Source organism: Pongo pygmaeus, chromosome 10 (genome assembly GCF_028885625.2).
Source record: "Pongo pygmaeus isolate AG05252 chromosome 10, NHGRI_mPonPyg2-v2.0_pri, whole genome shotgun sequence".
Taxonomy (NCBI): Eukaryota; Metazoa; Chordata; class Mammalia; order Primates; family Hominidae; genus Pongo; species Pongo pygmaeus.
In genome coordinates, this window is record NC_072383.2 from 33,213,761 (window position 1) to 33,231,051 (window position 17,291).

Here is a 17,291-nt window from a genome sequence, read left to right on the forward strand (position 1 = left end):
GCACCTTTCTCCTGGAAATTTTAATGGTGTGTTTTTAAGTAGAAAGGGGGAGGTCAAAAGGCTTTCCTGCATCTGCTTTCAGCTCTAAATAATCAGTATGCCAAAGTGGCATATTTTGGGGTGGCATGTCCTGAAGTCCTTCACTTGTTTACTCACTCATTGCTAATCAGGACTTGATCATCTTTGTCTCACCCCTTTTTACAGCCGTCCAGCCCTATGCTTTTTATTTTATGCCATTATTTAAATCTGATGTTCCATTCCGTTCTCTACAGTTGGAAGGGGTCTAGGTTGGGCTACCTTTGGATTGTTCAAAATGCCTTTTTAAAAGGACAAAGGTCTTGTGGTCAAATCAATTTAGCAAATGGTGCATACCATATCTTGCTCTTACAAAGTCTCAGTGCACACTAACATATTAAAGGTTCTGAGAAATCCAGAAGAAAAAACAAGTATGTAACTTTATTTAACCTAATATTTCCCAAATTTATTTTTTAGTGACTCGTAGAAACACTCCGTAGAACTAGCCTCAGCAGAACACACTATGGGAAATGGTGTTCCGGAGTCATAATTATCTCCCCCTTTATTACTCTTTCCCAGCTATGACAGATCTTTTTATATTTCTTTTTTTCTTCCCAAACATGTTTGTTTTAAGCCACAATTCAAATTTGCTACATTTACTTTTTCCTGGTTATTGCCCAGTTGTTAAGTCTGGATTGCCCTGGGAAGATGCTGATTACATGGTGCTCTGAATACCTTGTGTTCTTTGCCAGTAGCTCTCCTAAAGATTTGTGATGCATACATTACTGCCCAACAGAGAATTGGGCTTGCCTCATTGCAATTTCAGAAGACAATCCTTCTGCATCCATCAGCTTGTTATTGGCTGGCACCACAGAGATGTGTTTCTCTGGCCTTCATTACTTGTAACCAACCCTAAGAGAGTTAAGTTGTATCAGGCATGTATATACCTTACAGTGGATAAGTTTGTCAGATACTTTCCTTAGTGCATATTTTTAAAGAGATAGAATAAAGTGTAAATACACATGGAATGGATGTCACCAATAAGGGTTTTTAAACACTGGAGAATTTTATATGGGGCCTGCTTTGTAGATATCCTTTTTTTTTTCAACCTATGAACTCAAATATATGAAATATATCTGTACCCTCCTTCTTTTGGCTGCCCAGCTAAGCTCATTCCAACAACGCTTCCCAGCTTTCTTCAGGTCACCACCAATCCAATCCAGGCTGGAAGTGATGAGACTGAGCTGTGGAATACAAGGAGCATGCATGGGGCGCTCTTCTGGATCCTGGGTATATAGTGGGAAACCGTTACTGACAACATGCTCTCATGGCTGTTAGATCTAGTGGGGGAAAGATAGCCAATAAACACACAAAGAAATCAAATCTTGATAAACACTTTTCAGATCACTAAAATCAGATTATGTGGGTGTGACCAAGTGGCTGCTGTAGAAGGAATGGTCTTGGAAAGCTGCTTTTGGAGATGACAGTTAGGTTGAGGATCCTAGTGAAAAGAGTGTGAACGAGGAGAAAGAAATCCAGGCAGAGGAGACAGCTGCTGCAAAAACTCTAAAGCAAGACCCAGCTTCAGGTCTTCTTTTTTTTTTTTTTTTTTTTTTTGACACAGGGTCTCACTCTGTTGCCCAGGCTGGAGTGCAGTGACATGGTCTCGGCCCACTATAGCCTCCACCTCCTGGACTCAAGTGATCCTCCCACTTCAGCCTCCTGAGTAGCTGGGACTATAGGCACATGCCACCACACCCAGCTAATTTTTGTACTTTTTGTAGAGTCAGGGTTTTGCCACGTTGCCCAGGCTGCACCTCGAAGTCTTTGAAGAACCAACAGAAGGCCAGGGAGGGGAGCAAAGCGGATGAGGGTTGAGTGGGAGAAAGATACCTCCTGAGCTCTTTCAAGGAGGTCAGGGCAAGTCACATAGGGTTTTATTAACCCTGACGTGGATTTGGGAATCATCAGCATGCAAGGAGATATCTAAAGCTGGAGGCCTGGATGAGGTTGCTTTTGGGAAGTGAGGAAACAGCAAAAGGAGGGGCTTGGTACAGACCTGGACAGCTCAACCTTTAGAGGTTGAGCAGAGAAGAGGGGACTGCAAAGAAGCAGCCAGGCAGGTAAGAGTTCAGATGTCTGGGAAGCCACAGGAGAAAGTGTTTCCAAAAGCAGCACATGCTGTTGAAGAAGCCCAGAAAGAGGAAGATACAGAGGTGGCCACCGATCCAATGACAACGTGCAAGTTGTTGATGACTTTGACGAGACCAGGTTCAGTGTTCTTTGGGAGGATTGAGGAGGAATGTGATTTAAGAATAGATGTTCATGACCGTAGAAGTGGAAATATGAATATAAAGGTTAAGATTTGTTTGTTTTAAGATGGGACTTACTGTCTTTAAACTGTCTGCAGTAGAATGGAAGCAACAATGAAAATGAAGGTGGGGATAGAAGCCATATCTCCTTGGGTTTTTTTCCCCCTTAAGGAAATATGAGGCAAGGTTTTCAGGGAGGGAAGACGGACTGATTGTAGGAAGAGAGAGAAGTAAATAACTTGCTATACTGTAAACATGTAGTATGACCACTAGACAGTATTTACAGCCTGTTAGAATTTGAGAGATTCAGGACTTTTTGTTTTTTTTTTAAGTCCATCACTCTTATCAGTGATTTTGACCAAATTTAGTTAATACTGAAGTCAGGATCTGAACCCGGGGACATCTTGCTCAGAGTCTGGGCACTTTACCACTCCACTCCTCTCCACTGCCTCTCCACGAGTTACAGCTGAAACTAGTCCCCAGTCAGCACAGATCTGTCGTTTCTCCAGTTCTCCTCAGCTATGAGCATGCGTAGAGAAGCCAGAGAGTTAGGTTTTATGACCAAAAGAGAGAGATGAGACAGAATTAAATGTGTTTGCAAGTCAGTAAGTATGCGATGATGGTGAAATCAAAGAAGTGAAGAACGAGTGTTGTAGATAATGAGCAAATTGGGGATCAAAGGATAGGAAACGTCGATGAGGTGGAAGAATGAGTGGTTGGAAGAACTGCAGAGCCTGATTTGGAAGAATCAGAGGTGCAGTTATTGGTGATAACATGGCAAATGATATGGGTGTGAGTGGCTCATGTGGGTACAGGAGCAGATCACCTGTGTTGAGAAGGTTGAGGATTGAGAAGTCTGGGCCTGTCCCATGGATCTGACATCCAGGGGTCCCAGCCTTCTTGTTTTCTACAAAAGAGAAACTCAGAGCCTTGTGCCCCTGGAATTTTCAAATAAAGCATGTGATTGTCCCAAGGTATGGAGAATAGCGGCCATGCAGCCAACAATGTCACTGGGCTCACTTGGGCTAAAGTGGGTCACCTCTTCCCTTCCTTGCCCTCCCTCTACCCCGAAACTTTCCTTAACTACTGAAGGTCAGGCCTTGTTGGCCCCAACACAGAAATCCCTGTGGGGTGGGGAGCAAGGAGAACTGTTGTCCACTCCTGTCTGCAACAAAAGAAGAGTTCATTTTTGGCCAAATGAATGACAATGAATATTAGGGTCTTGGACTGCCAGAACTCCCTGCCAGTGGCACTCCCTGGGGGAAAAGTGAGAAGGCCTGTTCCCACACCCCTCTCTCCAGCTTTCTCCACCTGGACCAGATCAGTTGTTCTCCCTTACTCCCCTCTAGGATCCAGAAATTCCTGGTTTGACTATCAAGAGTAACACTACTTATAATTATTTATAGGATACATCGTTGACTCTCACATTCACTTTGTTATAAAATTTCTTTTTCTATAACAACTCTAGGTACTTTTATTGTTATTAGGCCGTAGTTCCTTACTCTTTGTTTTCTTGTATTATCACATCAGTCAGCGACCAAATCCTGTTCATTCTAACCAAGATGTTCCCCGATCTGTCCGCTCCGTATTCTTCATGTCTTCTCTCATGTTGGGCATTGGAGCAGCTGCTTAATTTGTTCTCTTTGACCTTTCTTGCTAAAGTCCACCCTCGCAACTCTCAACAGAGTCACTGGCAAAACATAGGTCTGATCTTGTGGCTGCTTTGCTTAAAAGTCTTTGATGGTTCCCAGATTCCTTTGTTTAAAGTAGAATTTCCTGCGGAATCCGTCTCCAGTTACTTTGCTCCAACCACACTAAACTGCACCGTTCCCTAAACCACAGCCTAGTTAAGGACTTTAAAGATTCCAAGCGCTGACTATATTTTGGTTCCTCCCGCTGCTTCAGAGGTTCGCGACACTAGACTAATTTAACATTTTATTCTACAAAATAGCACCGAACTTAGGCATATGCGGAAAATGACTAGCTGTTTTCCAGATTTTTCTCAGTTTCTGTCTTCTCTTTTCTTTTGATCACTGCTCCAGGCTTTCTGGGGCTCTAAGGAAATGCTCAGTCTGACTGGAGAATTTTAGCATTGCCTTCAACACAAATATAAGCCTACTTCTGTTTGAAGGTTTATCTCTGGCTGGAAAATCTGTCCTCCTCTATCTCCATTTAGTTAACCTTTACTTTTCCTTCAAGGTTCTACCCAATGGTAACTTCCTTTATAAAGCGTTCCCTGGCTCACCCAGGGGTAATCAATTCCTTAGGCTTTTGCGTGTGAACTTCTGCTTGTGTTACCATAAATTATCTGTATGTCTAACATCCTTGCTCATTTTACCATGTTGTATCATTAAATCCTCACAATTATCATGTAATCTTAAGTATTAGGATTCCTGTTTTGCAGATAGTAAACAGGGGTTTGTTACCCACCTAACCAAGCTATTATTAATTTCTAATGTGACAATGGGTATAATTAATTTATAAAAGACTAAGAGCATTAAAACTGGAAGGCAGTATTATTTTTAATATATCGACTCTGTGTGGTGACAAGTGTTCATCTGTATTTTTTCTTCTTGCCAATAGTGAAGGGAATTTATGATTCCTACATAAAGAAATCTTTTTAATGTTAATTAAACTAAACTATAAGAATGCTGCTGTGCTCAGGTGCAATGCAAATAATGAGGTGAGTCTATCCCTGCCATCTCAAGCTAATCCCCTCTCCCCTGAGGAGCTGAGACTCAGCTCCCTGGAGGTGAAAAGCTAAAGCATTCCCCTGTTGTGCCATTTTCTCCCTTTCTCTCGTGCATTATTTTTCTTACCCTGGTTATTCTTGATGGGAATTTTTAGCAGAGCTCAGCACCATCTTATCCCAGGAAGAAAAAAAAATTGTAGGAGATAAATGTATGATGAGTGGTGCAAAACACAACAGTTGCAATCTTTTAAATTTATTGTGGAATTAAAGAACATGCCCCTAGAATATAATCGCTGGCAATTCAAAAAGCAAGGATTTTTAGCAAAATAAATAAGACCAGTTTTCTTCCTCTGGGCCTTGTGTCTGTTTATCTCAGTGAGTCTTTCACCTTAACCAGTCTTGCAGGCCAAGCTCTTCCTTTTCCTTAATTAGCATCAGGAGTTTTCATTAGTTATTTTACGAGTTGTTAGTGATCCTCATTAGCTTTGCTGTGGTCTTAAATTTTCTTGACATTTACTGTTTCACTGCATAAGATTTTATGGTTAATTCCCAGAGTATATAAGCCAGATTATTAGCCGTTATATTTTTTACAACGTATATATTCCCATTTCAGAATCTCTTGTATCTTAACATTTTTCGTTACAATTTTATGTAAATGACTGGCATCCAGTTCATTGGGCTTCCTGGTATCTTTTTTATACATATTAAATAAGGAAAAATAAGTAAATATATATATAATTCACTCAGTTGATAGATTTTTCAAGAAAGAAAAAAATTAAGATGATATGTTTCTACAAAAAAAGAATGTAATGAAATACTGTAATTTGACTTTATAGCCAAATTAGGGGAACACTACTATTTTCCATTCTACAGTTATTCTGCACTATGCTCCAAGTATTGCACAAGGAACAGAAGGCAGAAACCAAGTAACCTGACAATATATTGGAGAAGAATTATAACAAGTCAAGTTATTTTGAAGATTTAGGTGTATTTTATTTCAAAGTGCATTGTTCTCCCTTTGTGCCTCCTTCTCAAATAACACAACACAGGAAGCTGTCATCTTTGTAATAATTTTTTTTTGTGATTAACCACTTGTATACCTGTTTTATTATTCATTCCATGGTCATCAGGGCCTAAAGTGTGCCAGGTATTAGGGACACAGGATAACAAGGCAGAAAAGGATCATTATATTCAGATGCAGAAGGAAATGTAATAAATATAAAATGTATAAAAAGTAAGTAGTCAGTTTCAAATAATAATCAGTGTCATTCTGTCAACACTTATTTTCTAAGTATGTACTCTATGCTAAATACTAATCTATAAAGTAACTCTGATGGGTGAGTGGAGGGGGAGGGGAGCCATTTTATATTAGTTGCTCAGGGAAGGTTTCTCTGAGGAGATGACATCTGAAATGAGACTTAAATAACAAGTAAAAGCAGAAGAGTTTTTCAGCTGAGGTTCTGGGAGTCTGTGGATAGATTTCAGGAGGTCTATAAACTGGGATCGGAAAAATAATTACATCTTTATTTTCACTCAACTCAGACTGAAATTTAGCATTTTCTTCTATTTGAATGTAGACAACAAATCTCAGTGGTACTAGTAGCACTTGTTACTTTGTTACCAGTAGAAAGTATAGTTTTTTTAAATTATATCTCAGTTTTCACAGGTGTCTTGAAATGTTATCATTGCTTTGAAATATGAGATTTCTTGGATGTGATATTAGATCTGATTCTAATTGTGTTAATAAAGAAACACATGTATTACTGTATTGATTATTTATTACTGGGTAATGAATGACCCACAGTTTGGGAGCTTTAAACAATAACCCATGATTCTGTTGGTCAGCAATTTGGTCTGTGCTCAGCTGGGTGGTTTTTTTTTTTTTTTTTTTTTGAGATGGAGTCTGTCTCTGTTGCCCAGGCTAGAGTGCAGTGGCACGATCTTGGCTCACTGCAAGCTCCGCCTCCTGGGTTCACGCCATTCTCCTGCCTCAGCCTCCCGAGTAGCTGGGACTACAGGTGCCCACCACCACACCTGGTTACTTTTTTATATTTTTTAGTAGAAACGAGGTTTCACCGTGTTAGCCAGGGTGATCTCGATCTCCTGACCTCGTGATCTGCCCGCCTCGGCCTCCCAAAGTGCTGGGATTACAGGCATGAGCCACTGTGCCTGGCCTCGGCTGGGTGGTTCTTAAGGACTTGCCAGGATTGCTCGTGGGGTTGCAGTCATCTGACAGCCCCACTGGGCCAAATAGTCCAAGATGGCCTTCCCCTCATGCCCAGCAGCTGGTGCTGACTGCAGGCTGGGCCACATGGCTCCAACAGGCTACCCTGGGGCTCTTCACATAGTCACAGTGTTACAAGACAGCAAGAGCATGAGCCACAAAGCCCCGTGAGGCTCAGGCTCAGAACTCCCCAGCACTTCCACTGTCTTCTGTGAGTCATAACAAATCCAAAGGCCAGCTCAGTCAGTTTGAGAGGAAATTCCATGGGTTGTGACTTCAGGGAAGTGTGATTAATTGGGGGCCATTAATATACTTATCTGTCACCTACCAAGTCCTAATTTTTTTTTTTTTTCCTGAGACAGGGTCTCACTCTGTAGCCCAGGCTGGAGTGTAGTGGCATGATCATGGCTCACTGCAGGCTTGACCTTTGGGGCTCAAGCAATCCTCCCACTTCAGCCCCCTGACTAGCTGGGACTATAAGTGTGCACCACCATACCTGGCTAATTTTGGCATGTTCTTTTTTTGTACAAAATGATCTTCTGGATGGGGCTCACCATGTTGCCCAGGCTGGTCTCAAACTCCTGGACTCAAGTGATCCTCCCATCTCAGCCTCCCAAAGTGTGGGGGTTACAGGCATGAACCACTGTGCCCAGCCTATGTCATAATTTTAAAAATTATTATAATAAGTTGGCCGGGCTTGGTGACTCACGCTTGTAATCCCAGCACTTTGGGAGGCCAACGCAGGTGGATCACTTGAGGTCAGAAGTTCAAGACCAGCCTGGCCAACACAACGAAATCCTGTCTATAGTAAAAATACAAAAATTAGCCAGGTGTGGTAGCAGGCACCTGTAATCCCAGCTACTTGGGAGGCTGAGGCACAAGAATCACTTGAACCTGGGAGGCAGAGGTTGCCGTGAGCCAAGATCATGCCACTGTACTCCAGCCTGGGTGACAGAGCAAGACTCTATCAAAAAAAAAAAAAAATTATAGTAATTTTAACATGTTTGGTGTTTTTTGTAATTTTGTCTTTTACACTTTTTAAAATATTATTCTGAGAAGAGGTACATAGGCTTCAGCACATTGTCAAAGAGGGTCACGGCACAATATGAGATTAGGAGCCCTTGATCTAAAGGCAGGGAGTTCTGGAAAGAGGAGTAAAGAAGCCTCAAGGCAGAAGCAAGCTGGCATGTCCAATGGGATAGAGGAGCAGAAGGAAAGCTCCTGTGGCCGGAGCCAAAGATTGAGGGGCAGAGTGGTTGGAGACAGAGGTAGGGCCAGATCATGTGACTTCTTTGAAAGCTTTTGAAACTTGCAGAGGGACCTCCATTTCCCCACTGCACCATACTCACAGAGTGCGAAAAGTAGGTATTCTATGTAAATTGTATTTTATGATTTTTTTGGGGTCATTGCTAACTTTTTTCAGTTATCTTGGCAGAAATAAGAAAATTCTTTTTTGCTATTCCATATATCTATTCTGATGTCAGAGTCTGTTGTTTGTTTGTGTGTTTGTTTGTTTGAGACAGTCTTGCTCTGTTGCCAGGCTGGAGTGCAGTGGTGCGATCTCGGCTCACTGCAACTTCTGCCTCCCAGGTTCAAGTGATTCTCCTGCCTCAGCCTCCCAAGTAGCTGGGACTACAGGTGCGTGCCACCACGCCCAGCTAATTTTTGTATTCTTAGTAGAGACAGGGTTTCACCATGTTGGCCAGGATGGTTTGATCTCTTGAACTTGTGATCCGCCCACCTCAGCCTCCCAAAGTGCTGGGATTACAGGCGTGAGCCACCGTACCCAGCCCCAGAGTCTATTGTTTATAAAGGATGATTGGGCAGTAGCTTTCTAGAGCTGGGAAAACCACATTTCAACAGTATTATATACCAATATTTACTATTTCACAAATTCAGGCATATTTGCTTAAAATAATCTCCTTTAGAGAGGCAAGAAACAGAAGCCCATTTTTTTGTTTTTAGGAAATTCATAGAAGCCATTGGTAAGGTTCTTTTAAGTTGTCAAACTCTATTTTCAGAAGACTTCTATGTTGACACTTGTGACCTATAGTATAACAGAATTGCTTTAAGAGGTCAGCACCGATAAAAACAGAGGGAAGCTGAAAAGAGAGGATTAGGCTAAAGTCAATTGGTGGAGTAGGCATAGGTGAATTACTAAAGTGTTGATGAAATGACTCTGTTGGAGTTACCAGTTTATTATAATGAGAGCTAAAGTGAGAAACACCAGACAGCCTAGAAGCATTCTGAATAACAAGGGGCTCCAACCCCTTATATATAAATGAGGTTACGTATAGTAGGTTGAAAGCAGGTTTCCAAAACAACCAATTAGTTTGTATAGCTTCAGGATTGATGATTACATTCCATAGGATATTACATTAAATTGATGAAATCTGCACGTCTCCGGGGAACTCCTTACAAGCTAGCCAGTGAGCTTTTATGATGATAAGATACAGAATGGATAAAAATCTTCTGATGCCAAAAAAGCTTTGGCCCTGCCCAAGTTAGGATCTATATTCATATTATCACCAGGTAAAGTGTCTTGCAAACTTTCTTAGCTTTCATTGTTATCAGACTGCAGTTCATGACTGTGAGGTGTCAAAGACTCTCTCCTTAACCAAGCTTCAGTCATGCTCTGCTAATGTCTCTTTTGGACCAGGCTTCAACCTTGCTCCACCCCCAGCTTTGGCCTGCCCAGCCCAGCCTTAGCAAGGAATTCTGCTAAGTCATCTCCCAACCCTAGATATCTAATTACCCTTGATATCTGATCAAGGTCTTCATCCTCCACCCTTTTGATGTCTAAGTCCTTGGACTGCCTTTAGCAAGAGTCCTGTAAGGCCAGCTTAGCAAGAATTCCCCTGCCCTTGATGTGTCCTTTTAGCAATTTCCCATCCTTTGACCTCCTCACGCTGTTCTTGGCTATAAATCTTCACTTGCTCTTGCTGTTTCAGAGTTGAGCCCCTTCTTTTTCCCCTCCAATTGCAATGGTTTTGAATGAAGTCTTCCTTACCATTTTAACAAGTGTCAGAATAATTTTTTTAACATCCGTCTTTACACCACAGTCAACAACCCCTTATCCTCCCCAAAACTCTGAGCTAACGCCACTACTTAGAGATTACAGTGTCTGCCTATTTTATTAGCTGGAACTGCTTCAGTGATTCTGGAGCTGAATTTTTCATTTTTTTACATGAAAGATTATGTGTTTATAATTTGTTGTTTTCACATGTGCATAAACAGAACTAGGAAGAGCTGTACTCAGGAGTCAAGTCAGAAGAAAAAACATCACCATGTTCAAATAGACAACTGAACATAACTCTGAAAACCAGAGGCAAAGGCAGTTATTTATAGTTAACATCTGTAGAATATAGGCCGGGTGTAGTGGCTCACGCTTATAATCCCAGCACTTTGGGAGGCCAAAGCAGGAGGATTGCTTGAGCCCAGGCATTCCAGACCAGCTTAGGCAACATGGCGAGACCCCACCTCTACAAAAAATTTAAAAATTAGCTGGGCGTGATGGTGTGCATCTGTAGGCCCAGCTACTCAGGAGGCTGAGGTGGGAGGATCACTTAAGCCTGGGAGGTCAAGGCTACATTGAGCTGTGATTAAGGCACCTGGGCAATGGAGCAAGACCCTGCTTCTACCAAAAAAAAAAAAATATTAAATTTGTAGAAGGCTGGGCACAGTGGCTCACACCTGTAATCCCAGCACTTTGGGGGCTGAGGCACAAGGATTGCCTTCCCGAGTTTGAGACCAGCCTGGGCCACATAGTGAAATACCATCTCTACAAAAAATACAAAAATGAGCCAGTTGTGCTGGTGTATACCTGTAGTCCCAGCTACTTAGGAGGCTGAGGTGGGAGAATCACTTGAGCCTGGGAGGTCAAGGCTGCAGTGAGCCGTGATCATGCCACTGCACTGTAGCATGGGTGACGGAGTGAGACCATGTCTTTAAAAAAAAAAAAAAATCTGTAGACTATGAAGCAAGACGAGAGACATTTGAAAGCATACGTAGGAAAATCAGGTATACTTCTAGAGCTGGCTCTCTGTTAGGATAGATAAAGATAAACATCTTTAAAATGTTTCTAGTGCTTGCACATGTCACCCTACCCTCCTGCAAAGATAACAGTGCATTTACTTCTGTCACTATAGATTAGTTTTGCACACATATTCTTTTCTTAGGGCTGCCGTAACAAAGTCTGGTTGGCTTTAAAACAACAGAAATTTATTGTCTCACAGTTCTGGAGGCCAGAAGTCAGAAATCATGGTGTCGGCAGGGCCATGCTCCCTCTGGCAGCTCTAGGAAAGGACCTTTCCTTGCCCCTTCCTGTCTTCTGGTGTTTGCTGGCAATCCTTGATGTTCCTTGGCATGTAGATGGGTCACTTCAGTCTTTGCCTCCATGGTCACGTGGCCATCTTTTCCCTGTGTTTCTTCACATAGTCTTCCCACCCCACACGCAGAGGTATGTGTCAGTTTCTGTGTGGCTGAATTTCCCCTTTTTATAAAGACAGCAGCCCTATCAGATTGGGCCTCCTCTAATGATCTCATTTTAATTTTTACCTTTGTAAAGACCCTGGGAGTTAGGACTTCAACTTGTCTTTTTTTGGGAGACAACTGAACCTACATAGCATGTTTTTGAACTTTACATGCAGAATCATATTGTATGTAGTCTTTTGCATCTGGCTTATTTCCGTCAATATATTAGTGACATTCATCCATGTTGCAATAGCAGTTTCTATTCATTGTCAGTCCTACCTACCGCTATATCAAGGCTCCACAAATTATGATGTGAAGGCCAAATGCATCATGACTCATTTTTTTCCCATATGGATATCTAGGTATTACATAAGAAAATGTGGTTTTTGGCTTCTGTGATACTTTTTCCCATATTTCTCTTTGTTTGAATAGGAAACAAATCTAATTAATCCTTAATTAAAAGAAAACTTTTATATCCCATCTTTCCATAACTGTGAATATGTTACATGTATAAATGTTTATATCTATTATGTGGTCATTATACATTTTGAACTAAAACATAGCTTATACTTGCCATATAAGTTTATGGAAAAAGTTAAATATTTTACTTAACTGATTGATTTATATCCTGTAACTTTACACATAAGACCTGGTAATACAAGCTTGTTGTTAAAAAAAAAAAATTGAAATGATCCAGAAGGACATAAAATGAAACTAATAGGCTCCTCTCCTTATCCCTGTGGCTTGCCCAGTCTAATCCTTTATAAATCACCACTATTGACAGTTTTCTGGATATTCTTACAAATATTTTTTCTGACATGGAAGTGTGCATGTATCTGTGTATGTGTGTGTTCACTGTATTTCTAACTTACCTGGGATCCTAATATGCATACTAATCTATAACTTGCTTTTTACATTTAATAATATATTGTGACTACATTTCCATTTTAGTACAATAAAGTTTCTCCTCATTCTTTTTTTCTGTTTTTGAGACGGAGTCTTCCTCTGTTGCCCAGGCTGGAGTGAAGTGGCCTGATCTCGGCTCACTGCAACCTCCGCATCCTGGGTTCAAGTGACTCTCCTGCCTCAGCCTCCCAAGTAGCTGGGATTACAGGCGCCCACCACCACGCCTGGCTAATTTTTTTTTTTTTTTTGTATTTTTAGTAGAGACGGGGTTTCACCATGTTGGCCAGGTTGGTCTCAAACTCCTGACCTCAGGTGATCCACCTGCCTTGACTTCCCAAAGTGCTGGGATTACAGGCGTGAACCACAGCGCCCGGCCTTTCTCATTTCTTAAAATAATTTTATAATGTTCCATTCAATGGATGCATGATAATGTCTTCCCCAAATAGCAAACATTTAGACTGTTTCCAATTTTTTGTGTAAGTATACATGGATTTATTTCTCTTTTTATTTACTTCTATGAAAACATACTTAAGAATGATTTTTAGATGTTGAATTGCTGGGTAGTATATATGTGCTTTTAAGTTTTTGACAGATACCACTAAATTGCCATTCGAAAAAAGGCAGTAACAATTTACACCCCATGAGGTATTTTTATTATTATTTTTAACTACCAGGACTTTATACCTTGTAAAATCTACAATAAGAGAGTTATGTATTGACTGTTTACTCTGTTGTTTCAGAACAATGAGATGGTGGAGCTACAGAGAATACGGATGAAGGATGAAATCCGAGAATATAAGTTCCGGGAGGCACGGCTCCTTCAGGACTATACTGAATTGGAAGAAGAAAATATCACATTGCAGAAACTAGTGTCCACATTGAAGCAGAACCAGGTAAGGTTTAAGAAATTTTGTGAGTTATACTGAAGATGGATCTACATCTTCTGACCACTAGGGTTAAATCTCCTCTTTATTTCTCAGGAAGGAACTTGTCAGAATTTATTGTTACTCTTTTATCTTCTCTCTATAGCATTTATCTACTGAAATGTCCCAAACCTCCTATTTCAGCTAAAATATAGAAGGAAAAAATACACCTGTAAGTAGTATAGTTAGTGTACACTAAAGTTTTATTGAATAAGAAAAAGAATTTTAGTTTTTATTTTAGCTCTGCGTTCATTTATTTCATAAGTCAAATGTATCGTAACAAATTTAACCTGACAACTTCTCATTAAAAGCCTGAGTCTTAGCCGGGCGTGTTGGTATGTACCTGTAATCTCAGCTACTTGGGAGGCTGAGGCAGGAGAATCACTTGAACCCGAGAGGTTGAGGTAGCAGTGAGCCCAGATTGTGCCACTGCACTCCAGCCTTGGTGACAGAGTGAGACTCCGTCTTAAAAAAAAAAAAGAAAAAAAAAGCCTGGGTCTGTAAGCTTTTCTATGAGCTTAGGGTCTCCCTACAATCACTGGTCTCTCACTCCCTTAAAATTTTTTCTGTAAATTGCTTTCAAATCATAGAGGGGAATGGATTATGAAGTATAAATCAAGAAAAGCAAAATTATAAGAAAAAGAGGCCGGGTGTGGTGGTTCACACCCATAATCCCAGCACTTTGGGAGGCCGAGGCGGGTGGATCACCTGAGGTCAGGAGTTTGACACCAGTCTGGCCAACATGATGAAACCCCATCTCTGCTAAAAATGCAAAAATTAGCCAGGCATGTTGGTGGGCGCCTGTAATCTCAGCTACTCAGGAGGCTAAGGCAGGAGAATTGCTTGAACCCGGGAGGTGGAGGTTGCAGTGAGCCAAGATTACACCACTGCACTCCAGCCTAGGTGACAGAGTGAGATTACGTCTCGAAAAAAAAAAAAGAAAAAAAGAAAATGCCTGTTTTCTTTTTCAGCTGTAACCTGACTACAAAGATTACATTTGTACATTTAAATGATTTTTTTGCTGTAATGGGACTTTGATAGCTTAATTTTCCTGATTGGTTTGCATTGTGGATTTTCAGAGCTATTAATTATTGAATCTGTAATTTTAGAAGAATTTATTTATGAATACAGTTGAATCAAGTAGTTAATTAAGCAAAGGTGAATTGGATGTTCGAGTTCTTTTCAAGGTGCTTCCTCAGCGACACCTCTATTCTGGTCTAAACGCTGTTGCCACCTCTCAGTTCAGATCAACAGCCTATGTGCCAGGCGCTGTGCTAGGTTGGACAGACACAAGAATCCGTAGGGCATGATCCTTGTCCTCTGTAAACTTAGAAGCCAGCCCAGATGTATGCTTTTACCTCACTCCCTTCCTGAGTTGGTATCTACATGATACACTGATTGATTGATTGATTGATAGATGCAATGTTTTGATAGATATAAGGGTTAAGAGGGAAAAGAAAAAAAATCCAGAAGAGAAAAATCCATGTAGTGGCACAATTAAAATTTGATTTCTTTCTTTCTTTTTTTTTTTTTTTTTGTGACAGACTCTTGCTCTGTTGCCCAGGCTGGAGTGCAGTGGCATGATCTCAGCTCACTGCAACCACCACCTCCTGGTTCAAGCAATTCTCCTGCCTCAGCCTCCCGAGTAGCTGGGATTACAGGCATAAGCCACCACACCCAGCTAATTTTTGTATTTTCAGTAAAGACAGGGTTGTACCATGTTGGCCAAGCTGGTCTTGAACTCCTGAGCTCAAGCGATCCGCCCACCTCAGCCTCCCAAAGTGCTGGGATTACAAGCACGAGCCACAGCGTCTGGCCGAAATTTGATTTCTGATCATTGCCACTTCCCCCAGATTTGGAGTGCTGGGGGGAAGGCATGTAAGGGGACAGTTTCAGTCCATCAGAAAAGGGCTACTGGAGTCTCCCCATGTGTTTCTGCCTCATTCCTTCTGTAAGCACTGAATCCCCATATGTGTGCTGAGGGCTGGCCATTCCAGAAGCTCCCCAGGTCTTGATTTGGCTGGGATAAGTGAGCTCACAGTGGAGAAATGTAGATTTAGAAAAATACATTTGTAAAGATGCTTCTCGAATACTTTTTAAAATAAGAAGGGTTTTTTTTTTTTTTTTTTTTTTTGAGACCGAGTCTCACTCTGTCACCAGGCTGGAGTGCAGTGGCGCGATCTTGGCTCACTGCAACCTCTGCCTCCCAGGTTCAAGCGATTCTCCTGCCTCAGCCTCCCGAGTAGCTGGGACTACATGCATGTGCCAGCACGCCTGGCTAATTTTTTATATTTTTAGTAGAGACGGGGTTTCAACGTGTTAGCCAGGATGGTCTCGATCTCCTGACCTCATGATCTGCCCGCCTCAGCCTCCCAAAGTGCTGAGATTACAGGTGTGAGCCACCGCGCCTGACCTAAGAAGGGTATTTTTTTGTGGTCCTTTTTTTGGTTATTGATGAAACACATAGAGGATTTGAAACAAATTTACTCGAAGTGCAGCTATTTAAAGTGGCCCTTCCTTCCCGATTCCTACACTCCTCACTGCTCTCTAGAGCATGGTGAGAGCACGACCAGCAGTCTCCCTGGAGGGCCTTCCCCGGCCGCATGTGTAGACTGATGGACTCAGGAGGTTAATGAAGGCCAGTATTAGATATTCCTGAAAGACTGCCAAGGTATCCCTTGAGTATTCATTAACCCAGATGCTGGTTCTGGGAGAATTTGTACTGTCATTCCTGTTGTGAGTTTCCCCATGCCCTTCTCCCAGTAATTGAAACATGGAATCCAATGGTTAACTCAGAAGTTTTTTAAAAAGGAGGGGGGACTTACACATTTTTTATTTCCAACATGCCATATGCTAATTTTCCCAATTAAGTATCTAATTAATTCATTCAAAATCATTTTCTGCACAGAGCGCCATTCTGGTTTATTCCCTGAAATTGGGGGAACTGAAATGCCACAAGTCTCTCCCAGCTAAGAAAATGCTGTGTTTGTTTCCAGTAGTAATTGATCTTTATTTATAGATGCTAGCATCTATCATAAACTCTCTCTAATCAGTAAAGTTTTTTGGTTTCTTGGGTTTTTTTTGAGACAGGGTCTTGCTCTGTCACCCAGGCTGGAATGCAGTGGCTTAATCTCGGCTCACTGCAACCTCCACCTCCTAGTCTTGTGACTCGGCCTCCTGAGTAGCTGGGATTACAGGCGTGTGCCACCATGCCCAGCTAATTTTTGTATTTTTAGTTGAGACAGGGTTTTGCCATGTTGCCCTCCCTATGTTGCCCAGGCTGGACTCAAGTGATCGCCCACCTCCGCTTCCCAAAGTGCTGGGATTACAGGCATGAGCCACCATGCCCGGCCCTAATTAATGAAGTATTAAGTACAATATTGTATGTACAAATGCCACAGTTTTTTAAAGAGATGACAATGAGTAGCATTCGGTCACAAAATTGAGCTGTGTTACTGTGTACCGAAGTTCCCCATACGTTGTATAGTCCTTCAGCCTGGTTTGATGTTTCTCTAAACAGCAAAGCTACTACCATTTAAAAATGCTTAGTTCAAAGAATTTTCCCTTCTGAAGTATTATTTTTCTTTTAGTTATTTATTGATTATTTTCTAAGTACAGTGTAATTATTGTTTAAAAAACATCTCTTACTTTATATAAAGAGTCTATTTATTCATTTGTTTACATTCCATTTCCTTCCATTAACATATAGCACCTACGATAGAGCCTGATCCACAGTAGATATTAAA

General features: G+C 41.4%; 1 protein-coding gene across 15 annotated transcripts in view; it reads left to right on the top strand.

Moving 5' to 3' along the window:
• BICD1 (BICD cargo adaptor 1) overlaps positions 1-17,291 on the top strand; it is a 274,543-nt gene that overhangs the window by 173,721 nt on the left and 83,531 nt on the right. For all 15 annotated transcript variants that reach the window (XM_063672600.1, XM_054442556.2, XM_054442543.2 and 12 more), the window contains exon 3: positions 13,363-13,515. In XM_063672600.1, coding sequence (XP_063528670.1) covers positions 13,363-13,515 — 153 coding nt within the window. The remainder of the gene's footprint in view (positions 1-13,362; positions 13,516-17,291) is intronic.